The 25,174-nt window shown below is 41.5% G+C and overlaps 1 protein-coding gene across 2 annotated transcripts in view; it reads right to left on the reverse strand.

Annotated features, from left to right (window-relative positions):
- Nucleotides 1–19,272: 19,272 nt before the first annotated feature.
- GFRAL (GDNF family receptor alpha like) overlaps nucleotides 19,273–25,174 on the reverse strand; it is a 79,667-nt gene continuing 73,765 nt past the window's right edge. The window contains exons 8-11 of one of the 2 annotated variants that reach the window (XM_033935918.1): nucleotides 23,416–23,499; nucleotides 21,017–21,112; nucleotides 20,850–20,931; nucleotides 19,273–19,448 (exon numbers count right to left, since the gene is read on the reverse strand). In XM_033935918.1, coding sequence (XP_033791809.1) covers nucleotides 19,376–19,448; nucleotides 20,850–20,931; nucleotides 21,017–21,112; nucleotides 23,416–23,499 — 335 coding nt within the window. In that variant the 3' untranslated portion in view covers nucleotides 19,273–19,375. The remainder of the gene's footprint in view (nucleotides 19,449–20,849; nucleotides 20,932–21,016; nucleotides 21,113–23,415; nucleotides 23,500–25,174) is intronic. The other variant, XM_033935919.1, reaches the window with a different exon arrangement.

Genomic DNA, 25,174 nt, shown 5'->3' on the forward strand with positions numbered 1-25,174 from the left:
TTATTATCTTGGCAAATGAAAATGGATGGGTCCTGGGTGCCAAGTGCCTGATTTGTGCTAGCAATCAGTTGTTGGTTTTAATTGGCAACAATCTGGATTTGCACGTGTATCGTGCTAGGCACTATTCTATAAAGATAAGCATGCAAATTGTGGGGCATATAGGGCATTACACTAGGGGTGCCCACAGATGCTTTTGCCTCCTTCAGGAAAACAGTGCAAGAGGAATAAAGTTTGTGTCTAATGGAATTTGTATGTAGCACTCTGGATTATTCTTTGTTTAAAAGAAATACGTAGACTGCAAATTCTTCAAAATACCGCAATAAAAATAATTACGAAAAAAAAAAAATTTGATCATGCAACTCCACTTTTAAAGGAAAAGTATCGGTTACCTGTAAATCACAGAATCACATATAAAATAGCATTACTCACACATAAAATATTAATAAACAAAGCGCATGCATTCTTAGAAAGATTTCTAATTCCATATATTCCCATAAAATCCTTAAGATCTGAAGAAAAATCTTTGCTAGTAGTCCCCTCGTTAAAATTCATTTATTCAAGGAGGGATGTGATTTTCTCTGTTACAGCCCCTCAAATTTCGAATTCGCTCCCGAGCAACATAAGAGAAGAAAAATTACTCAGCAAGTTTAAAAGTCTCCTAAAATGTTGGCTTTTTAAGGACGCTTTTAACTGATTCATTTAAATTTTATGATTTTACATTGGACTAGGAACACTGCCAAGTAAAAATTAAGTTCCCCAACCTCTTGTTTCATTACCTATCCCTTTTTACTTGTTTTTGAATTGTATTTAAGCCCCCTTTTTTTTTTGTCTCCCTTTCTCAAATGCATTATTTTATTATAATTAGTACTAATTGTCCTGTTTTTTTGTTTTGTTTTTATTTTTATGTTAACTTAGTTTTTAATTAAATATAAATCGCATTGGATTTGGATTTTGCGATTAAATCAAATATTTTAAATAAACTTGAAACTTAAACTTGAAACTTGTTTATTTATATGTATATTCTTCTATCAGATCCAAGTCCTAACCCCTGAAAAGACTGACAAGTAATAACAGGCCAAATATTATAAAAATAAATGCAATTTATTTTAAAACATGGGGCAGTATCAAGTGGTCGTAACAGAATATGAGTCTTATGCACTTAGATGGAAATTCTGGTAAGGGCCACCTAAAGTTAGGCATCAGCAAATGTCTAGATCATGCCTGTCGGTGCCTAACTTGTTTTAATCAGATTTAAGTGGTACAATAATTGATCACACCATTAAAAGCCAATCAAAAACAATTTAAACAAAAACCTAGGTGCCTCCCAGGACCAGCGACTATCACCCGGGTGCCTAACAACACTTAGTGATGCAGCATACCTGAGTAGGCTTGTTTACTGGTAGTGTTGGCCTTAGGATTCACTAAGCGCCACTAGCTGTGATTCTACGATGAACTTAGGGGCTGGATGTAGGCCTTTAAAACCCTATGAGGCGCTTGAACATGATTGAGAGCCTTTAAATAAGACAGAAGAAGAGAGTTGCAGGCAGGTACTGGAACGGAAACTTCACACTTGGGCCAGATCTCTAGGGATAGACAGAGACCGAACCCCTTTGCTCTCTAGGGATGCTTCCCTTATACCCCCTCTAGGAAAGGGCATACCTGGAGATAAGATGTTCTCTCTAGCTCTTATCCAAAGAGTGGAAAGGTCCATTACATTACCTGAGGTCTCATAACCATTTCTTTCCCATGGAACTCGGAGGCTATCTGACTCATTAGTAGCTAAGATTATGGCACCATGATTCCTTGCTCCTTTTCCAAGGAACTTGAAGATTTTCTGACTTGCTGGTGCCTAGGTTATCTTGCCCTTCAGTGGCTAGGAGCTTGAAGGCCGTCTGGCTCATTCGTTTTCCAGACAAGGAGTTCATGATGCTATACCAGTTACTTGCTGCATCACTTACATGAGCCATAAGCTGCTCTGCTTTTAAAGTGTAGTCTCATAAATCAGTGTAAGAGGTTGTAAGCTCTCCATGGAAGGTTAATACAAGGGTTTTGCCCCTACAAAATCTTTAAGTGTATAACTGAAAAGGGGGTGATGCCATGGAAAGTACTTGGGAGGATGAGGGGTATTCACTAAAGGTGCAACAGTATTATAGAATTTGGGGGAATCTATGCATGAGGGTTTACAAAGAGGTACTGAAAAGTTCTCAGCCCAACCAACCAATTTCCTAAATTCTGAGTATTATTTTGCCACTGTCACTGAAAAGATTATCTTATTTCATTAAGTGCCAATTTGCAGAAACAAAATTCCATGTTTTGACATTGTTTCAGATCACTGATTGAACTATATCCACATCATTCTCTTCTTGGCTGGGTTGAGAACTTTTCAGCACCCCTTCATAGTGTGAAGCGTTTCAATATCTGGTAACCAGAGCTGAGATTGTGATGTCATAATGCCTCACTCCACCAATAAGAGCCAACCTCATCAGTGATGGCACAATGGCTTGGTTTCCTATACTTGGCTCATTTTTATTACATACAAGAGGGTGCTGAAAAGTTCTCAGCCCAACCAACCAACTTCCTAAATTCTGAGCATTATTTTGCCACTGTAGCTGAAGAGCGTTATCTTATTTAAGTGCCAATTTGCAGAAACGAAATTCTATGTTTTGACTTTGTTTCAGATCACTGATTGAACCATACCCACATCATTCTCTTCTTGATTGGGCTGAGAACTTTTCAGCACCCCCTCATGCCAGGTCTATATGACGGATTTTACTGAGCAAAGAATCTGCATCAAATTTTGTTTCAAACTTTAAAAAACTGCTGTAGAAACCCAAGGTATGCTCCGGGAAGCCTTTAGAGATAATGCCATATGCCAATGCAAAACCTTTCTTTGGTGCAAATGCTTCAAGGACAGATGAACATCTGTCCATGATGATGACCATTCTGGATGACCATCAACAAGCACAACACCAGAAACCATAGCAAAAATTCATAAGACTATCCTTGCAGATCATAGACAAACTATCAACCATGTTTGTGAGATAGTAGGACAGTCATACTGTGAGGTTTGAAGCAGTTGAGCAAGAGCATTCAGCACAAACGCCCAGACAAGTGGAAAAACAAAAATTGGTTGCTCCACCATGACAATGTGCCTGCTTACACATCACTTGTTGTTCAACAATTCCTGACTTCTACAAACATTACAGTGATTATGCACCCTCCCTATTCGCCTGACCTTGCCCGCGATTTTTTTTCCTATTCTCCAAAATGAAATTACGACTGAAAGGGCACCGTTTTAACATGATTGAAGAGATCCAGGCAAAATCACAGGAGGTCCTCACTTAAGATGGCTTCCATAGAGGCTTGGACTTATGGGAAAAACACTGGGCTCACTGTATACATTCTCAAGGGGACTACTTCGAAGGAGACGGTGGAAACTAGGAATTTTGGTAAGCAATTTTTTTTAACAGTTGAATTCCCTGAATTTTGGGGTAGCACCTCATATTTGGCAGGTCCTCAAAAGAATTTATAGTCCAGAATGCTGCGGTCCACCTGATCTATGGACTGAAAAAGTTTGATCATGTTAGTCCTTACTATCGAGAATTCCATTGGCTTCCTGTGGAGGCTCTAATTAAATTTAAATTTGGTTGTCTTTGTTACACAGTCCTCTTTGGCATGGCACCTATTTACTTATCTGAATTATTTTCCTTCACTCAATCCAAGCATTCACGTAGTTCATGGTAACATAGTAGATGACAGCAGATAAAGACCCTAATGGTCCATACAGTCTGCCTAACTTGATTCAATTTAATTTTTTTTTCTTCTTCTTAGCTATTTCTGGGCAAGGATCCAAAGCTCTGCCCGGTACTGTGCTTAGGTTCCAACTATTGAAGTTTCCATCAAAGCTCACTCCAGCCCATCTATACCCTCTCAGCCACTGAAGCCCTCCCCAGCCCATCCTCAATCAAACGGCCATATACAGACACAGACCATGCAAGTCTGCCCAGTACTGGCCTTAGTTCTTCAATATTTACTATTATTTTCTGATTCTAGATCCTCTGTGTTCATCCCATGCTTTTTTTAACTCTGTCACCGTTTTCCTCTCCACCACCTCCCTCGGGAGTGCATTCCAAGCATCCACCACCCTCTCCATAAAGAAGAATTTCCTTACATTGCTCTTGAGTTTCCCACCCATCAGCCTCAAATTATGCCCTCTGGTTTTACCATTTTCCTTTATCTTGAAAAGATTTTGTTCTATATTAATACCTTTCAAGTACTTAAATGTCTGAATCATATCTCCCCTGTCCCTCCTTTCCTCTAGGGTGGTGGTCGGCAAACCGTGGCTTGCGAGCCACATGCGGCTCTTTAGCCACTTAAGAACATAAGAACATAAGAAGTTGCCTCCGCTGGGTCAGACACGAGGTCCATCGTGCCCAGCAGTCCGCACCCGCGGCGGCCCATCAGGCCTGTAATGTGATCCTTCTCTAATCCCTTTTATCCTTCTATCTATACTCTGTCTAAAACCTATCTTTACCCCTATTTGTATCCTTCAATCCCCCTATCGTTCAGGAATTTATCCAAACCTTCCTTGAACCCCCGTAGTGTACTCTGTCCTATCACAACCTCCGGAAGCGCATTCCAGGTGTCCACCACCCTCTGTGTAAAGAAGAACTTCCTAGCATTGGTTCTAAAATTGTCCCCTTTCAGCTTCTCTGAGTGCACCCTGGTGCTTGTGGTTCCCAATAATCTGAAGAATCTGTCCCTTTCCACCCTCTCTATGCCCCTCATGATCTTGAAAGTCTCTATCATGTCTCCTCTGAGTCTCCTCTTTTCAAGGGAGAAGAGCCCCAGCCTTCCCAACCTGTCTGTGTATGAAAGGTTTTCCATACCTGTTATCATTTTCGTCGCTCTTCTCTGGACCCTTTCAAGTATCGCCATGTCCTTCTTGAGGTACGGTGACCAATACTGGACACAGTACTCCAGATGCGGACGAACCATCGCACGATACAGCGGCATGATGACTTCCTTCTTCCTGGTAGTAATGCCCTTCTTAATAATACCCAACATTCTGTTTGCTTTCTTGGAGGCCGCTGCACATTGTGCCGTTGGTTTCATTGTAGTATCTACCAGTACACCCAAGTCTTTTTCAAGATTACTATCCCCTAGCACTGACCCCCCCATTTTGTAGCTGAACATCGGGTTTTTTTTTCCTAAATGCATGACCTTGCATTTCTCTATATTAAAGCGCATTTGCCATTTGCTTGCCCACTCCTCCAGTTTGTTTAGGTCCCTTTGTAGGTCTTCACATTCTTCCGTGGTTCTAACCCTGCTGCAGAGTTTGGTGTCATCCGCAAATTTTATAACTTCACACTTCGTCCCTGCTTCTAGGTCGTTTATGAATACATTGAACAACAGCGGTCCGAGCACCGACCCCTGGGGAACACCGCTCGTGACCTTCTGCCAGTCCGAGTAGTGTCCCTTCACTCCGACCCGTTGCTTTCTGTCTGCCAACCAGTGTTTAATCCATCTGTGTACGTCCCCTTCCACCCCGTGGCTCCACAGCTTCCTAAGAAGCCGCTCATGGGGCACCGTGTCAAAGGCCTTTTGGAAGTCGAGATAGATGATGTCTATGGGTTCTCCTTTGTCCATCTGGCTGTTTATCCCTTCAAAAAAGTGCAGTAGGTTCGTTTGGCACGATCTTCCCTTGCAGAAGCCGTGCTGGCTCACTTTTAGTTGTCCATTTTTTTCTATGTGTTCGCAGATGGTGTCCTTTATTAGTGCCTCCATCATCTTGCCTGGGACTGAAGTCAGGCTTACTGGCCTGTAGTTCCCCGGGTCACCCCTCGATCCCTTTTTAAAGATAGGTGTGATATTTGCTATTTTCCAGTCCTCCGGGATCTCCCCAGTTTTCAAGGACAAGTTGCAAATTTGTCGGAGAGTTTCCGCTATTTCGTTCCTTAGCTCTTTTAGAACCCTTGGGTGGATTCCGTCCGGGCCCGGTGATTTGTCGCTTTTTAGTCTGTCTATCTGTTTGAGGACCTCCTCATGGCTTATCTCTGTATGCACCAGTTTTTCCTCTTGATCTCCACTTATGATCTCTTCTGGTTCTGGTACATTCGATGTGTCCTCGCTCGTGAAGACCGACGAGAAGAACTTGTTTAACCTGTCGGCTACCTCTTTTTCCTCTTTTACCACCCCCTTTCTGTCTCCATCATCCAACGGTCCAACTTCCTCCCTCGCCGGTTGTTTCCCCTTGACGTATCTGAAGAACGATTTGAAGTCTCTGGATTTCTCAGCCAGCTTCTCCTCGTATTCTCTCTTTGCTTTCCTAACCACTCGGTGACATTCTTTCTGGTAATTTTTGTGTTCTTTCCGGTTTTCCTCGGTTTGGTCCTTTTTCCATTTTCGGAACGATTTTCTTTTATCTCCTATCGCCCTCTTTACTTCTGTCGTTATCCATACCGGGTCTTTTGTTCGATTTTTTTTTGCACCCTTTCCTAAACCTGGGAATGTACAGGTTTTGTGCTTCCAGCACCGTGTCCTTGAATATGGACCATGCTTTCTCTACGGTTTCCATCCATTTTGAGTGATTTTTGAGTTTCTTTTTCACCACTGCTCTCATAGCTTCATAGTCCCCTTTCCTGAAGTTGAGCGTCGTCGCTGCAGTTCTTTTCACTTTGGATGCTCCTACCTCTAGTTTGTACCGGATCATGTTGTGATCACTATTTCCTAGTGGTCCTACAACTGCCACTTCCTTTGTAGGTCCCCCTAGTCCATTTAGGATTAGGTCGAGAGTGGCATTTCCTCGCGTTGATTCTTTAACAAGCTGTTCCATGAAGCAGTCTCCCACAGCCTCCAGGAATTCTGTTTCCCTCGCACAGCTTGAGTTCCCAATGCTCCAGTCTATCCCGGGGTAGTTGAAATCCCCCATCACCAGTACACTTTCGCTTTTGCATTCTCTCCTCAATTCTGCTTCCAGTTCTTTGTCGTTTGCTTCCGTTTGCCCAGGCGGACGATAGTACACTTGAGTGTGGCTTGCAGCTCATCAAGAGCAGAGGTGCCCAACCTGCTTCCCTTCCCCGTAAAGAGGATGCTGAAGCACAGGGCCGACCAACTTTCGTCAACCGACATCAATTCTGATGTCGGACAGGCAGTTCTGGGCCAGCCAATCGCTGCCTGGCTGGCCTGGAACTTCCTCTCCGACATTAGAATTGACATTGGGTGGTAAAAGTTGGTTGGCCCGGTGCTTCAGCATCCTCTTTACAGGGAAGGGAAGCAGGGAGAGCTCAGAACTCGGCAGTGGCCTGTTCCCTGATTGTGGCGGTGGCAGCCTATTCCCCAGCGGTGGTGGCGGCCTGTTCCCCAATGGCGGTGACTTGGGGGAGGGCAGGGAGACAGAAAGAAAGAAGGGAGATGGGAGACAGACAGAAAGAGGGCATGCAAGGAGAGAGAGGACAGACATACAGAAAGAAAGGGGGCATGGCCATGGAGAGAGAAAGAAAGAAGGGGCCACGGTGAAAGAAAGAAAAAGTTGGGGAAGGGAATGAGGTCTGGAGGAGAAGAAGCAAACAGGAGGCTGAAAGAAGGGAAGAAATATTGGATGCAGTCAGAATAAAGTGCAACCAGAGACTGATAAAATTACCAGACAACAAAGGTAGGAAAAATGATTTTTTTTTTCAATTTAGTGATCAAAATGTGTCCGTTTTGAGAATTTATATCTGCTGTCTATATTTTGCACTATGGCCCCCTTTTACTATACCGCAATAGTGGTTTTTAGCACAGGGAGCCTATGAGCATCGAGAGCAGCGCAGGGCATTCCGGTGCTGATCTTTGGCTCTTTTGACTAATGAGTTTGCCTACCACTGTTCTAGGGTATACATATTCAGAGCTTCCAGTCTCTCCTCATACAGTCTTTTTAATTTTCCATCTATCAAAGGCTGTCATTACACAAAACACCACCAATCTTTGCTTTCTTATCAGGCGGTTTTATGGGATAAGCAACTGAAACCTTTGTTATTGAGTTCCATGTCTTATCATCATCTTCGAAAACAATTGAAGACACATCTGTTCACCAACTAATTAATTCTCTCTAGTTTGTATTATTGTTTAAACAGCATCGAACTTATCGGTTAAGCAGTATAGAAGTGATTTGTTATGTTATGTTCATTTTTCTCTTACATCTTGGTTGATATTGTTGTTTGCTTTGTTTTCCTGTGTTACAATATCTTGCCTCTCCCCCCCCCCACCACCCCCAGCCCACACACATTTTTCTTTAGTACATGCTGTTGTTTCATACTTGAGAACAGAGACGAAAGTCTGTTATTGAGAAAGACACGGTAGCATGGAATATTGCTACACCTTGGGTTTTGGTCAGGTACTAGTGACCTGGATTGGCCACCATGACAATGGGCTACTGGGCATGATGGACCATTGGTCTGATCAAGTAAGGCTATTCATATGTTCTTATGGGGAAAAAAAGCAACTACTCAATTTTCATACCTCTTGGTAGCTTAGTATCCTCTAAATCAGGGGTGTCCAATGTCGGTCCTCGAGGGCCTCAATCCAGTCGGGTTTTCAGGATTTCCCCAATGAATATGCATTGAAAGCAGTGCATGCAAATAGATCTCATGCATATTCATTGGGGAAATCCTGAAAACCCGACTGGATTGCGGCCCTCGAGGACCGACATTGGACACCCCTGCTCTAAATATTTATGGGGTTTTTAAAAGCCCATTCTACTTGAATATGGGGGGAGGAGTGACCTAGTGGTTAAAGCTACAGCCTCAGCACCCTGAGATTGTGGGTGCAAGTATCCACTATTCCTTGAGACCCTGGGCAAGTCACTTAATCCTCCATTGCCCCCAGGTACATTAAGGGAAGGGAAAGGGAATGGGGACTTGTATACTGCTTTGGCATTTCAAAGTGGTGGGCACTGGAGGATTAAGTGACGTGCCCAGAGTCACAAGGAGCAGTACCAGGATTTGATCTCATAACCTTTGGTTGCAGAGGCAGCAGTTCAACTAGTGAGCCACAGCCTTATGAGATTACGAGTCCTCCTAGACAAATGGAGAAAAATAATTGAGTACCTGAATGTAAAAACCACTTGGGCAACCTCCATTGATAAGCAGTATACAGTCATGTGAAAAAACTAGGACACCCATAAGAACATAAGAACATAAGAAGTTGCCTCCGCTGAGGCAGACCATAGGTCCATCCTGCCCAGCGGTCCGCTCCCGCGGCGGCCCATCAGGCCCATCGCCTGAGTAGTGGTCTATACCTATCTATACCCTTCAATCCCTTTTTCTTCTAGGAATCTATCCAAACTTTCTTTGAAACCATTTAATGTTTTCTTGTCTACAACAGCCTCTGGAAGCGCGTTCCATGTATCCACCACCCTCTGAGTGAAAAAGAACTTCCTAGCGTTTGTTCTAAACCTGTCCCCTTTCAATTTCTCCGAGTGCCCCCTTGTACTTGTGGTGGTCCTTAATTTGAAAAATCTGTCCCTGTCTACTTTTTCTATGCCCTTCAGGATCTTGAAGGTTTCTATCATGTCTCCTCTAAGTCTCCGCTTTTCCAGTGAGAAAAGTCCCAACTGCTTCAACCTGTCGGTATATGGGAGATTTTCCATTCCCTTTATCAGTTTAGTTGCTCTTCTCTGTACTCCCTCAAGTACTGCCATGTCCTTCTTGAGGTACGGCGACCAGTACTGGACACAGTACTCCAGATGCGGCCGCACCATTGCACGATACAGCGGCATGATGACTTCCTTCGTCCTGGTCGTAATACCCTTCTTAACGATACCCAACATTCTGTTAGCTTTCTTTGAGGCTGTAGCGCACTGCGCCGATGCCTTCAGTGTTGCGTCTACCATCACTCCCAGGTCTCTCTCCAGGTTACTGACCCCTAGCGGTGTTCCCCCCATTCTGTATGTGAACATCGGGTTCTTTTTCCCCACGTGCATGACCTTGCATTTCCCTATGTTGAAGCTCATTTGCCATTTTTCGGCCCACTTTTCCAGCTGCGTTAGATCCTTTTGGAGATTTTCGCAGTCTCCCCTGGTTTGAGCCCTGCTGTATAGTTTGGTGTCATCTGCAAATTTAATAACCTCACACTTGATTCCCGCCTCTAGGTCGTTTATGTAGATATTGAACAGGAGCGGTCCCAGCACCGACCCCTGCGGAACTCCGCTCGTGACCCCTTTCCAGTCTGAGTAATGGCCCTTTACGCCAACCCTCTGTTCCCTGTTCGCCAGCCAGTTTTTGATCCATCGGTGGATCACCCCTTGTACCCCGTGGTTCCATATCTTCTTAAGCAGCCTTTCGTGTGGTACCTTGTCGAAGGCTTTTTGGAAGTCAAGGTAAATGATGTCTATAGATTCCCCTTTATCCACCCCATTAAATATTCAGTTATTTCTTATGAAATGTTCACATATCAATGTCAAATCTTTTTTTTTTTTTTAATCTCTGGAAAAGAAAGTGATGTAATTGCAGGTAAACAACAGAAATTTTCCTTGATTTACTCATGAAACAAAAGATATCCACAAAAATATGACATCGCAACATTTAAAAAATTCTTAAAAACGTATCTATTTAACGATGCTTTTAATATCTGAAACTTTTTGGAGATGCTCCTAACAGTGTTATGGATTAATTACCCCTTACCTTTTGTTTTTTTCCTTCGTTTTTCTACCAAAAATTTAAGATTGTAACTTTTAATTTTCTCCCTCCCGATTCATGTCTGTATTTTATGTAACCACATTGTTAAATGTTAGTTCCTTTTTATTATTCTTTATTGGATTTTGTACATCGCTTAGCAATTTTAATAGGCGATTCATCAAATGTGCTAATAAAACTTGAAACTTGAAAATGTGTATTCTAACTGAGGAATAAATTAGGATACCCCCACATATCCTCCCACTTAAAGTGGCTCAAATCACACACAGCATTTTGGAGGAGGTTTACCCTACTTAAACATTGATATGAGAACATTTCTTAAGAACTGAATATTTCATGAGGTGTTCTAATTTTTTCACATGACTGTATAAATAACTAATGAATTTGGAATATGGAATTTATGTCATGGTACTTATAACCTGCTTTATCGCTTAAAAAGGTTCAGAGTGAGATGTAAAAGAACTACTGATTCATCAGGACTATAAAATTTAAAAATGCAATAATAAAATAAGAATATTGTCGTGATTATAGGCTGAACTACCACAATGTATTTGTATGCAAAACAATAGGGAAAAAGAATAAGATTCACACAGAAAAGTTGACAAGATAATGCTTTCATGTGGATTAATTCCAAAGTCTATTACAAAAAGAGAGTATAGTATATTTTTTAAAAAATCTATGGGGCTCATAATCAAAAAACAAAATGTCTAAAAAGTGGCCTAAATGGGTACTTGGATTATCAAAAAGCCTGATAGTCCAAGTACCCATAACCAAAGCTGGTTTTAGACATATCTAAAACCAACTTAGGCTTTTCCTCTGCCTCTAAACGCATAGAGTGAAAAGAGGCGTTTTTAGAGGAGGGGAAAGAGCAAAAGGTGGGCCGACCTAGACATAGTCGTACAGCAGGTATAACCAAAACATTTGACAGGTTGCCTAGTCGGCACTTATACATTTTGACTTAGACCAAGTCAAAACAGGTATAAGTGCTGAAAAAGGGCAATTCAGTGGCCCCAGCAACCTGCCTACCCACCACCGCAACGATCGCAGCAGGAGAGATTGGCTATCTCAACTGCCGCGATAGCGATCGGAAGCGCTGCACTTCCCAGGATCATTGTCGTGGCAGGGAATTGAGCCATCTCTCCTACCGCAATCGTTGCTGGGTGTGTTTGTGTGGATTCTATAACCAGAGTTCTTTTTGACAGACACCGGTTACAGTATCCAGCTTTTAGGCGAAGGACTGGACCCTCCTTCACCTAAAAGGTCTGGTTCTGGGTGTTTGGGACTTAGGCTTTTTTTTTTTTTGTTTGTTTGATAATGTGTTGCAAGTGTAGACGTAGTGGTGGTATGGCCATTTAAACTGCTGAATGTTGAGGTAGGCCATTCTAAAAAAAAAAAAAAACAAAAAACCTTATTTTGGACTTTTTTTTTTGAGAATGGACAATTTCTCTGCTTCTACTTCCAACGCTTAAGGCCTTAGGCCAAAAGGAGACTTAGAAGCTTTTTTATTATGCCCTTCCACATGTTTAGCAATCAAGACATTATAGACAATATAGGTTATTTCTACTTTTATTAATAAGTTCTGTACAGATATAACATATTCATTAGCACATTTACATGAACTACAATAATACATTCTTTTATTGTCTATGCATAGAAATCACTCATTTAATCTTGGAAGTCTCCCATTACAGAAACTCTTAAGATCTGAAAACTGTCTGAAAGGAGATAAAACAAGCTCAATCATGACAAATACAGTATTACAAATATGAATGTGAAACAAGCTCCTAACAAAGATTTTGCCATCCAAAGACCAGGTGCTCAAAGAAATCAAAATCTCAGTTTATCACAAAAATCAATAATGCATGCTATCGCACATCCTGCTCATAACGTCTTTTGACGGTAATTTTTTATATAGGAGAATGGCTAGTAAGAAGGCAAATAGGTACCTCCACTGTTTTAAAAAGACACATAGGGATCCTTTTACTAAGCCATGTTAGGGCTTTAATGCACGGAATAGCACACACTACATTGCCACATGCGCTAGACCTTAATGCCAGCATTGAGCTGACATTAGTTATAGAAACACAGCACACGGTGTAGTGCACGTTAATTTCCTGCGTGCGCTATAAACGCTAATGCACCTTAGTAAAAGGAGCCCATAGGTACACTAAGGGCTCCTTTTACTAAGCTGTGCTAGCGGTTATAGCACGTGATACAATGCCGCACTAGACGCTAACACCTCCATAGAGCTAGCATTAGTATTTGCCAAGTAGCGTGGGGGTTAGCATGCGTTAATCTTCAGCGCGCGCTAAAAACGCTACCGCAGCTTAGTGAAAGGAGCCCTAAGCTATTGTCTATAAAACACAAGCATAAGTGGCAGAAATTACAGCTACATTTTAGGCATGGACATTCATAATTGCTCTCAAGAATAGTTGAGAATATCCATGTCTAGATAATTTAAGTAAATTAGCAGTTAGAGGAAGTTAAAAAGCTTTCAAAGCTTCAACGATGATCTAGAATTTAGCATCTAAGATATAGGGCTCCTTTTACGAAGGCACGTCAGCGGTTTAATGCGCGTAATAGCGTGTGCTAAACCGTCGGCTGCGCTAGCTGCTACCACCTCCTCTTGATCAGGTGGTAGTTTTTCAGCTAGCGTGGGGGTTAGCGCATGATTAAAAGTTGCACGCGCTAAAGCCGCTAACGCGGCTTCGTAAAAGGAGCCCATAATGTTAAAATATGTAGGATTATGCATTTGGGCTGTAAAAATCCAATGGAGTGGTACCCTATAGTTCTTCACACACAAAAACCCCAGGACTTGGGGGTGATCATATCTAATAAAGATGGTCAAACAGTAGAAAAGGTGACAGCAAAAGCCAGAAGGATGCTTGGGTGCATATGGAGAAAGAGAACCAGCAGGAAAAAAGGTAACAGTAAAATGAACGAGCGGTATAACAAGCTTAATAAACCATAAACCTCTGTGTAAGTCTCTGGTTGAGACCTCATTTACGCTGGCTTTTACAAAGCTTTGGTAGTGGTTTCCACTGTGGGCTGGCGAGGTAAATGCTCCGCCACTCAGAATTCCTATGAGCATCAAAACATTCACCTCACCGGCCCACAGTAGAAACCTCTGATGTGGTTTTGTGAAAGGGGGCCTTAGAATACTGTGTACAATTCTGAAAAAAATACATAAAGTGGAGATAATCCTGATGGCTACAATCTCCAAGCTGTCTATTGAAGTTGGTCACATAATCACATGTATTCATAAGGACAACAGCACATCTGCTTGCTTATTGATAATGCTGCAATCTAATTTAATCAGAAATTCTTAATCGCTCTTATCCAGTTCAAGGCAATTTACAAGAAAATAAACCCTTGTAGAGTCAAGGGGAAAAGACTACATCACATTGTAGAGGAAGACTACACTGTTACAATAAGGGAAAAAGTTACAACATATTGCAGAGGAAGGTTACATTGTTGCATGTAAGGAAGTAGTTAAAATATGTTGAGGATGACTGCTACATTTTTTTGGGGGGAGCATCACTGAACTGAAAGGAATTTATCAAATAGGTGTGTTTAGTCTTTTTCTGAAGGTGTGGTAGTTCAGTTCTGTTCGTATGTTAACTGGGAGAGCGTTCCAGGTTCTAGTTGTGACGTATGTGAAAAGGGTGCCGAATGTTTGCTTATATTTCACTCCCTTGGATGAGGGCATGATCAATAGGTAGGTGTTGCTGATCCTGGTTGAGGTGAAGATGGAATTGGAGAGCAGGTGGATTATCTGATGAGGTGAGTTGGTGCTTAGTGCATGGTGTCTAAGGGAGGCCAACGACAATTTCTTAATGTTTTGTATAAAACCAAATTCTCTCATTTGCAAATGTCTTTAAGTACCAACTTTAAAAAGCATATTGTTTTGAGGAAAAAAAAGCAGAATAAAATTGGCACAGTCTTATTTGAAACACTGTTTGATGTTCAGAAATACATTTTGGAGGACATCTAAAAATTAATTATATGTTCTCACACACAGATGCAACACTTGAGGCTCCTTTTACGAAGGCGCGTTAGGGTCTTAACGCGCGGAATAGCGCGCGATACAATGCCGCGCATGCTAGCCGCTACTGCCTCCTCTTGAGCAGGCGGTAGATTTTCAGCTAGCATGCGCTATAGTGCGCGCTAATCCGGTGCGTGCTTTAAAAATGCTAGCACCCCTTTGTAAAAGGAGCACTTGATCTTTATAGCAGCTGCACCTCAAGGACCTATTTTATCAAACAAATTAGCATGGACCTGCATGGCAAAGGTGCCATAGCCCATAGGAATTTAAAGGGCTTCACGGCATTTGCTGCATAGCTGCACGGCTTGATAAAAGAGGCCACAAGTTAGGCTACTTTGTTTGGTGAAACTAGATGCAGAACCTGCTGTCTGTAGGTTAAAGATTCATCATTGAAATACCTTGTGACCAGAATATAATACTATGGGGCTTATTTTCAAAACAGAAATATGTCCGGAAAAAGGCATAATGTGGCACTTGGATTATTTCCTCACCAAAATGTCCAAGTCACCATTTTCAAAATCAACTTTCTAGGCTTTTTGTCTGCACTGCATCTAAATCTCAAGGAGGCATGTTGAAGGAGTGTTATGGGTGAGATTTTGGCGGGCTTAGCACTTGAATGCTTTGCAGCAATAATCAAACTTTTTACAAAATGTTCAGGCTATAGTTTGGATGTTTGAGGCTAGACCTGTTTTAAAAATGAATAAGGGTCAAAAAGGTGCCCAAACTGACCAGATAACCAATGGAGGGATGACAGCACAGTTCACCCACACTCCCTCAGTGGTTATTGACCCCTTGATTTGACCAAACAGGTTGAAAAGGTGATGGTGAAAGCTAGAAGGATGCTACAGTGCATAGGGAGAGGTATGGCCAGTAGAAAAAAGGAAATATTGATGCCCCTGTATAAGACTTTGGTGAGACCTCATTTAGAATATTGTGTACAATTCTGGTGGCCACACCTTCAAGGATTGAGTCAGTCCAGAGGAAGGCTACTAAAATGGTGTGTGGTCTTCATCATAAGGCATATGAGGACAGGTTTAAAGATCTCAATTGGTATACTTTGGAGGAAAGGCAGGAGAGGGGAGATATGATAGAGATGTTTAAATACCTACCTGATGTAAATGCTCATGAGTCGAGTCTCTTTCATTTGAAAGGAAGCTCTGGAATGAGAGGGCATAGGATGAAGTTAAGAGGTGATAGGCTCAGGAGTAATCTAAGGAAATACTTTTTTTATAGAAAGGGTGGTAGACACGTGGAACAGTCTCTTGGTAGAGGTGGTGGAGGCAGATTGTGTCTGAATTCAAGAAAGCCTGGGATAGGCACGTGAGATCTCTTAGAGAGAGGAAGAGATACTGATTACTGTGGATGGGCAGACTGGATGGTTCATTTGGCCTTTATCTGCCATCATGTTTCTGTTTCCCACCCCCTTAAGGTCTGAAATGAAACTGTATGTATCTGTTTCTATGACAGCTGCAGATAGCAAGGCTAGAGTCCTAGTACAGCAGTAAGCAGGTATCTGGAGCAGCCTGGTAGGTAGTGCAGTGGTCTCCAGAGAAGATCACCCTAACTAGTACACTTGCGGAAGAAAATGTGAGCCCACCAAAAATGCATTGTACCTACATATAGGAGATACCTGCAGCCATAAGGGCTACTGAAGTGGTAAACAGATGGGTCTAGTAGGTTTTCAAAGGGGTTTTGGAGAGCACAGCATACAATGTAAAGGGGTTCTTGTGAGATATGCGCCTGGCACCCTTTAAGTGAAGTTAACTGCAGTACCCCCTAAGATGTGTGACCAGTCTAGTATATTTCTACCTATGGCTCTACCTATGTCCAAATGGCTTGGTTTTGGACATTTTGCATTTGGACACATTCGTACTTGAAAATGGCCAAAATGATAGATGCACTAAGAGCCATAACATCTAGATTGGTCATTTAAAAAGAAAGAAAAAAAAAAAATAGCCATTTAGGGTTTTGAAACTGGCCATTTTTTCCACCCAATTTTTCTCAAAACACCCCAAATCAGACTTAGATGTCACATTGAAAATGGCCCTCCATATCAGTGTCTTCTAAAGAGACCTCCAGGAGCATGTGGCTGTAATATGGAGCTTTCTGAAATACTCAGCCCTGTTCACAAACATGCACTAACATTTCAGTTGAGAAACTCATGCTATTATCATAAAGGCCTTATCAAGCAAAATGGGATTCACACTAAATAATGTGTGTTTTTTATGTTAAAAATTTAGAATGTGTTCATGGATAGGGCTTATAATCTTCTGTTAAATCACCCCTGCCTCCTTCTGGTGTCTGTCTTAAGATATTGCTTGATGCGTACAACATATTATCAGAGAATGTGTTAGTAGTCCAGTCTAATGCTACAGAAAAATGTAAAAAGTATCCTAAATATTATAAGATCATTATGTACGTTTACTTTTGACTTTCCTAGTTGTTTACTTTTTACAGAGTATGTATTTGTATGTGTAAACGAGAGACAGAAAATGTTTATTTTATAATTGCATAATACATAGCAACAATTCATTTCATCCTAGATATAATTTACTGCAGTTGAACTTCATAACAAGGAAGTAATTCTATAAATTGGCTCCTAAATACAGTATATGCACCACTTATGCTTATCATAGCACCAATACAGTAATTAGTAGCTACTACTGCTGCCAGATTCATGATTCAGGAAGGGCCTAAGCCTACTGGGCCTATTCTGGTTGGCCCAGGCATTTCAGGCCCCACCTGTGGGCGGGATTTGAGCTGTCTGGGCCAATCAGGTCCTAAGGCCAGCCATTCAACAGATGGCTGGCCTGTCGGACGGACGGGCTTGGCACCCATCCGTCCAACCAACATTTTTGAAGGTATGGGAAGAGGGGTGGGGTGGGGGTGGGTCGTGGGGTTGGCGGGGGGTCATGGGTCGGCAGGGGGGGGCGATCGGGGTTTTTTGGGGGGGCCCTTGCATCGAGGGCAGGAGGGCTTGGGCTCCCTCTTGCCCCGATAGTGTCGGGGGTTCGGGGGTGCCACGGGGCAGGAGGGCTTGGGCTCCCTCCTGCACTGATCGTTGTAGGGGGGTGGAAGGTTTGATCGCGGCAGGGGAGATGAGCCATCTCTCCTGCCGCGATCATTGCTGTAGGGGGTAGGCAGGTTGCTGGGGCTGCTGAGCTGATCGCAGCAGCCACGATCAGCTCAGCGGCCCCTTTTTGGCACTTATACCTGTTTTGACTTGGTCTAAGTCAAAACGTATAAGTGCCGACTAGGCAACCTATCAAATGTTTTGATTATATGTGTTGTATGCCTAGGTGTAGGTCGGCCCACCTCCCGCCCACCGTCCGCCCTTTCCCCTCCTCTAAAAACGCCTCTTTTCTCTGTGCATTTAGAGGCAGGAGAAAGGCCTAAGCTGGTTTTAGATACGTCTAAAACCAGCTTTGATTATGGGTATTTGGATGATCAGGATTTTTGATCATCCAAGTACCCATTTAGGCCACTTTTTAGACGTTTTTTAAAATTTATTTATTATTATGAGCCCCATAGCAAGGTAAGAAAAGTTATGTGGGTAAATATATTTTAGAAACATTTAGATGGTTTCTATTTTCTGATTTCTGTCATCTTTGTAGGGGAAATCCTTGATAAAGCCATTTACTATCTGGCGAAACATGTCAGATTTACTCCCCCTGGCCGATGGACAGAGCGCACTTTAAAAGTTTTATTGAGAGTATGTTTTGAATGATTTATGAACTGTTACCTTAAATACTGTTGGGGATATTCAGATAATTTTTGGTATTCTGCCGTGTAGAGTATCTCAGGATAAAATGCTGCTGCTGATCAGGTTGATTTAAGTACAGTAAAACCTTGGTTTGCGAGCATAATTTGTTCCAGAAGCATGCTTGTAATCCAAAGCACTCATATATCAAAGCAAATTTCCCCCATAGGAAATAATGGAAACTCGGATGATTCGTTCCACAACCCAAAAACTTTAATACAAAATACTATAACTTGTATTGCAAGACCTCGCTCATTTAGAACAGTCACTACACTCCCGCAGCGTCAGAGAGAGAGAAGAACCATCGGCTCAGTTATGATGATGTGACACTTGTATACTGTATGTACTCATACTGCAAGACTCTGCTTGTTTAGAACAGTCACTACACTCCTGCAGCGTCAGAGAGAGAGAAGAACCATTGGCTCAGTTGTGATGTGGGTATACTGTATGTACTTGTATTGCAAGACCTTACTTGTATATCAAGTTAAAATTTAATAAAATATTTTGCTTATCTTGCAAAACACTTGCAAACCAAGTTACTTGCAATCCAAGGTTTTACTGTTTTCTATAATTACATCTTGGTGCACAGATGCCATTGTTGAATTGGCATACAGTGCACCACACTGGCATACCAGAAATGAGGTGCCAATTTATACAATTGACTCCCAAGTTCCTACTCATTGCACAGACTTTGGGACCTTTTCATAAAGCCACAGTAGCGAGTCCCACGCAGCAAATGAGATGCAGCCCATTCAATTCCTATGGGCTTCGTCACGTTTGCCGTGGCAGGACTCGCTACCACGGTTTTATAAAAGGGGCCTTTTATAAATAAAGCAAAATGCACTGCTAAGAACAGCATTTAGGAAAACTTGCGACAAAGTTAATAATAAAATGCTCCTAATGCACCATAAGATTTTCAGATGCGTGGACTTGCTCGAGATTTCTTGTTTGACTTGCTGTTCTACGATTTCTGAAAGCAATAAAAATATGTAGTGTGATTAATTCATTAATTGTAGAAAGAAAAAATGTTATCATCAAATTGTAGAATTATTTAAACAGTACTGGATAAAAAAAATATGTAATACATTGTTGAAATGGGTGACACTTTTAGAACCATTTGACGTAGATATAATCTAGTCCTGTGACACACACCTGGGAAATCTAATACGGTACAATTATCAGAACATGGAGCTGTGTCTGTGTGGCCATCTGAAGCTCTAATAGTGACATAGTAAATGACAGCAGATAAAGGCCTGAATTGTCCATCCAGTCTGCCCTGTAACTACATGCATTTCAATTTCATGCATGTAGTTATAGGGGTGGAATGTACTTTTTCTTTCATAACTTTGGGTAGTGGGAGGGAGTTATGTCTTAATCCCTCCAGTGGTCTTCTGTTCATTTTGGGCACCTTTTTGACTCATTCGTTTTTAAAACAGGTCTAGCCCCAAACATCTAAATAGTGCCCTTGATGTTTTGTTAAAAATTTGATTATCCCTGCAGAACGCCAAGGTCCTATGCCCACCCAAAACACATCTCTAACACGTCCCCTTAAGACTTAAACACACTGGAGACAGAAAGATGATAAAGGGGATGGAACTCCTCTCATATGAGGAAAGACTAAAAAAGTTAGGCCTCTTTGGCTTGGAAAAGAGATGGCTGAGGGGAGATATGATTGAAGTCCACAAAATCCTGAGTGGAGTAGAATGGGTACAAGTGGATCGATTTTTCACTCCGTCAAAAATTACAAGGACTAGGGGATACTCGATGAAGTTACAAGGAAGTACTTTTAAAACCAATAGGAGAAAATATTTTTCACTCAGAAAATATTTAAGCTCTAGAACGCATTGCCAGACGTAGTGCTAAGAGCGGATAGTGTAGCCGGTTTTAAGAAAGGGTTTGGAAAATTTCCTGAAGGAAATGTCCATAGTCTGTTATTGAGAATGATATGGGGGAAACCACTGCTTGTCCTGAATCGGTAGCATGGAATGTTGCTACTCTTTGGGTTTTGGCCAGGTACTGGTAACCAGGATTGGCCACCATGAGAACGGGCTACCATGCTTGATGGACCATTGGTCTGACCCAGTAAGCTATTCTTATGTTCTTATGACCAGAAAGACGTCTAGAAAGTTAGTTTTGAAAATGGCCACTTGGATGTTTTGACTAGTAAGACACTGAAGTACTGGTTTCAAGTTGCCTTTTGGATGTCTATCTTTTTTTGAAAATGAGCCCTATGGTGTTATTTAATGCATATATGCATACAAATGATAATGTAATATGATTAGGAATCCTTAAGATTTATAATTTTGTGCAGATGACATATTTATATTGATGCTTTCTGACATTTATTCACATTACTCTTCAATTAAATTACCTTGTCTTTAGTATAGCCAATAGAGTTATTCCACAAATGAGAAATATACCAGATGTATATGCAATTATATAGATCACTGCACCTAGAAATGAGCAGATGAGAATTAGTCAACAATATATTATTATGTAAAATATTTGATAACAAATTATTTGCTTTGCTTAACTCACCATTAAAGAAAGAATGAAATCCAGATAATTTAATTTCTTTCCCTGATGTGCCTTTAAGTGATGGGAAGATTTTAGGAGATGGAATTGTAGCCTGGTCTGAAACAGAAATTAGCATACTGAGTTAAGAGTCCTTTTAATCCAAATATTAAAAATGTATCTTTGCTTGCATTTTATAAAAATAGGCTCATATTTGTACCTGCAGATACACCTTTAGACTTATAAGTTTCATCGTTTATTAAAAATTTGATTAAACGCTTAACATAACATTCAAAGCTAAAATATAAAATGGGAGAGCAAACAGATAGTAGACATAATCTTCATACAACTGGACATACTTGATTGGGAAAGGGTGATTGTTAACAAGAGTGAAAAAAGGTAGAATTACAATTTATAAGTAAAAGTAAACATGAAAGGATAACATAGTAGGATAAGAAAAAAAAGGGATTGGCTTCAAAATTAAAAGACTAGAAGAATTGAGAACTCATTCGTAGGCATCTATAAACAGAAAACACTTTAAACTACTCTTGAATTTGTCCAAACTATGTTCTGCTCTAATAAAAAGTGGGAGAGAATTCCAGATTAAAGGAGCAGTGACCGAAAAAAATGGTGGCTCGACGAGTGCCAATTATTTTAAGAGAAGGGACGTTGCGGCTATGTTGTGAGGCGGACCTTAGTGTTCTGGGAGGATCGTACCGTATTAAAAGTTTGTCCAAGAAAACAGGAGCATTAGTCTTTTGAGTTTTGAAAGTTAATAAGGCAATTTTATATGTAATTCGGTGCGGAATGGGTAACCAATGTGCGTTCTTTAATTATGGGACCTGGAACAGGTGTAACTGTGTGAGAGCTTTTTGAAAGGCAGGCTTATAGAGTACCATAGGGACATGTATTGTCTTTACAAATAGATGGAGCACATTCACCTGTGTGCTTTTTGAACCTGATTCTCTATAGGACGCTGATCTTGGTGACCGACTAAGAAATGGCCGCCAATCACATGTCAATCATGCATTAGTGTCCTTTGGAAAATCGTGGCTAGTTTTCCTGATAGACACCTCAAATGTAGGCCAGCATTTTACAGGCCTACATTTAAGGCATCTGCCTTGTGCCTACGGAGACGCGTAGGGATGCTTACTTTTGGCCGGTGGTGTCATCTTACGCTTAGTGATGCGTGAGGCCAGCTGTATTTTTCATTAATTACAAACCGCGGCCATGTTACATCGTTGAATTAGCTCCTATAATCGGTAAGCATAGTTCCATTTTCTAAGCTCTGTAGTTTTGTGTGTGGGAAATATTGAAAGGGGCCGTGTGGTTGTGTTAGGTTGTCATCTTGAATATGAGAGAATAAGGCGGTGGTTATTTTATTGCAGTTTCCCTCGACCCTGAAGAAAGTTTCCTTGTGTGAAACATGCATGTCGGGAGAGGTGAAGACCGGACGGGATCACTATAAGCTAAAGCTAAGTGACAGTCTGATGGCTTTTAAAAAAAAAAATGTAGTCAAAAGTTTAGTCAAAAGAATTGGATAAAAATTAATGAAAATAATAAAGGCTGAACCGATGAAGAGTATTAGAATCAGAGATCTATACCCTGATGATGGTCTGAAGGTCCATACAAAAAAATACAAAAAATAATGTGGGGATGTTTGAATATCTACTATACTATGGAATGAAACTAATTTAGACAATCCTGGTATATGATATTATTGAAGACACAACTGAGGCATATATTTATTTATTTGTACTGATGTCCATGGCCATTTCTGGGGGAAACTATGCCCACACCATGCTTTAGGCATCTGTAAGCACCCCTACATGTCTCCGTAAATGCACAATAGACGCCCACAATATAGGCATCCTTCCTCGCCCGAGCTTTTTTTTTTTGAAAACGTGTGTCCTGATTGGCTGCCTACCGCTGCCTAAAACTGGGATGCACAGCTTGAGAATCAGGATCTTTATAACTATGAAACCTGTTACAAACCCCACCCCCCTAAATCTAAATAGAACTCACAAGAACTAGATATACAAAAATAACAGAAAGGCTGTTTAACAATTTTATTATTTATTTATTTAAAATATTTATACCCTGCACAATCTAAAATCTCTTTAGGTTACATAAAAACATATACAATTCATGATAACCATATACAACAGCTCACACTAAGCTATAGCAGCATCACAACCCATTAACAATCAATTAAGTTGCATCGCTAGGTGTCCGCAAATAGTGTGCCTAGAGGCCTAAAATAGGTACCATTTATAGGATTCAGTCTTTAGTGCATATATTCCATTGCCAACCAAAATATGAGACACAGGCATAAACCCTCCTTCCCCCAGACTTTCAGAAAAACAAGATACCCTTTGCTTTTATTTCTTGTTACATGTGTAATGATATTTTACAGAACTCACCATTAAGTAAGGAACGTGACCCTGATGGCTGTTTGAACTCATTATTAGCATATGATGAGTGATGAGTTCTAGCTGAAACCTGTTCTGAAATAAAATACAGGCATACATGTATTCAACTGAGATTTCTTTTTTAAGCTACTAATGGCAAACTATGCTGGGACTAATATTCAAAGCACTTTGTCCAAGTAACATAGTGCTGGGTTTAAATTTACCAGGCTATTGAACACATAACTTTTGTCCAAATATCAAGATATTGGCAGAGCTGGATTAAGGCATTAGCAAACTAGGCATATGCCTCGGTTCCAGAAGTTTAGGAGGCCCCTGTCAGATGGGCTGAGGACTTGGGAATCTTGGATTGCCAACTGTCTGGATTTTTTTTAGGCTTCTACAATTTTGGAAATTACCATGTTCAAACAGAATGATGGCAAAAGTATATGGATATTTTTCACAAGTTAACCCTCTGTAGCTCTCCAGTGCTTCCCCCTCCCTCCACCCATAGGAGGGGTAGTATGCATCTGGGCCATTCAGAGCCTTAGGTCCCTCCCCAGATGCAACTCTCCTACTGCCGAGGGGGGTGGAGCAGGGCCGCCATCAGGGCAGTACTACCAGTCCTGCATTCAGGGGGCCCGGGCTCCCCCAGGGTCCTAGGCAGTTTCTAAGGCAGGGGCGCCAGTAGCTCGCCAAGGCAAAGTGAGTCGATCACCCAGGACTCACTTTGTCTTGGCGATCTAATCTAACGGGCCAATCAGTCTTCCTCTCCCCGACGTCAATTCTGCCGTCGGAGAGGAAGTTCGGGCCAGCCAATCGCTGCCTGGCTGGGCGGAACTTCCTCTCCGACGGCAGAATTGACGTCGGGGAGAGGAATACTGATCGGCCCGAAGCAGGGAGAGCAGGAGTCGGCTTTGGGGCCTGTTATCCATTGGTGGGTCCTGTTCCCCGATGGCAGCGGCAGTGGCAGTGGCTTGGGGAATGGCAGGGAGAAAGAAAGAAAGGGGGCAGGCAGGGAAACAGAAGGAAAGAAGAGAAACAGAAAAAAAGAAAGAAAGGTCAGGGAGAGAGGAAGAAAAAGTTGGGGGAGGGAATGAGGTGTGGAGGAGAGAAAGCATACAGGCTGATAGAAGGGAAGAAAGATTGGATGCACAGTCAGAAGAAGAAAGTGTAACCAGAAATCACCAGACAAGGTAGGAAAAATGATTTTATTTTAAATTTAGCAAAGTGGAGGCAGTATTACCACAGTTTTCAAAGGCATTTGCCCAAATAACTTAATAGTTAACTAGGTAAATTCCCAGAGATGAAAACTTCCCTTCACTTACTATGCACAGTTCTGAATTTATATCTGCTGTCTATATTTTACAATATGGTCCCCTTTTACTAAACCGCAATAGTGGTTTTTAGCGCAGGGAGCCTATGAGCGTCAAGAGCAGCGCTGGGCATTCAGCGCAGCTCCCTGCGCTAAAAACTGCTATTGTGGTTTAATAAAAAGGATGGAGGGTATATTTGTCTATTTTTGTATGGTTGTTACTGAGGTGACAATGCATAGAGTCATCTGCCTTGATCTCTTTGAAAAAAACCCAGAATAGGAATGATAATTAACATTTTCTCAGCGTATAGTGTGCTTTGTGGTTTTTAATTTTATTGTTGGTAGATCATTTTGACTTGGTCATTTTAAAGTAGCTCAAAAAGTTTGGGCACCTCTGAGCTAGAGCGTTGAAACTGTGTATTTCTATTTTATCCCCCCTTTTACAAAACTGTGGAGCGT

The sequence above is a fragment of the Geotrypetes seraphini genome, chromosome 3, assembly GCF_902459505.1.
Source record: "Geotrypetes seraphini chromosome 3, aGeoSer1.1, whole genome shotgun sequence".
Classification (NCBI taxonomy): domain Eukaryota; kingdom Metazoa; phylum Chordata; class Amphibia; order Gymnophiona; family Dermophiidae; genus Geotrypetes; species Geotrypetes seraphini.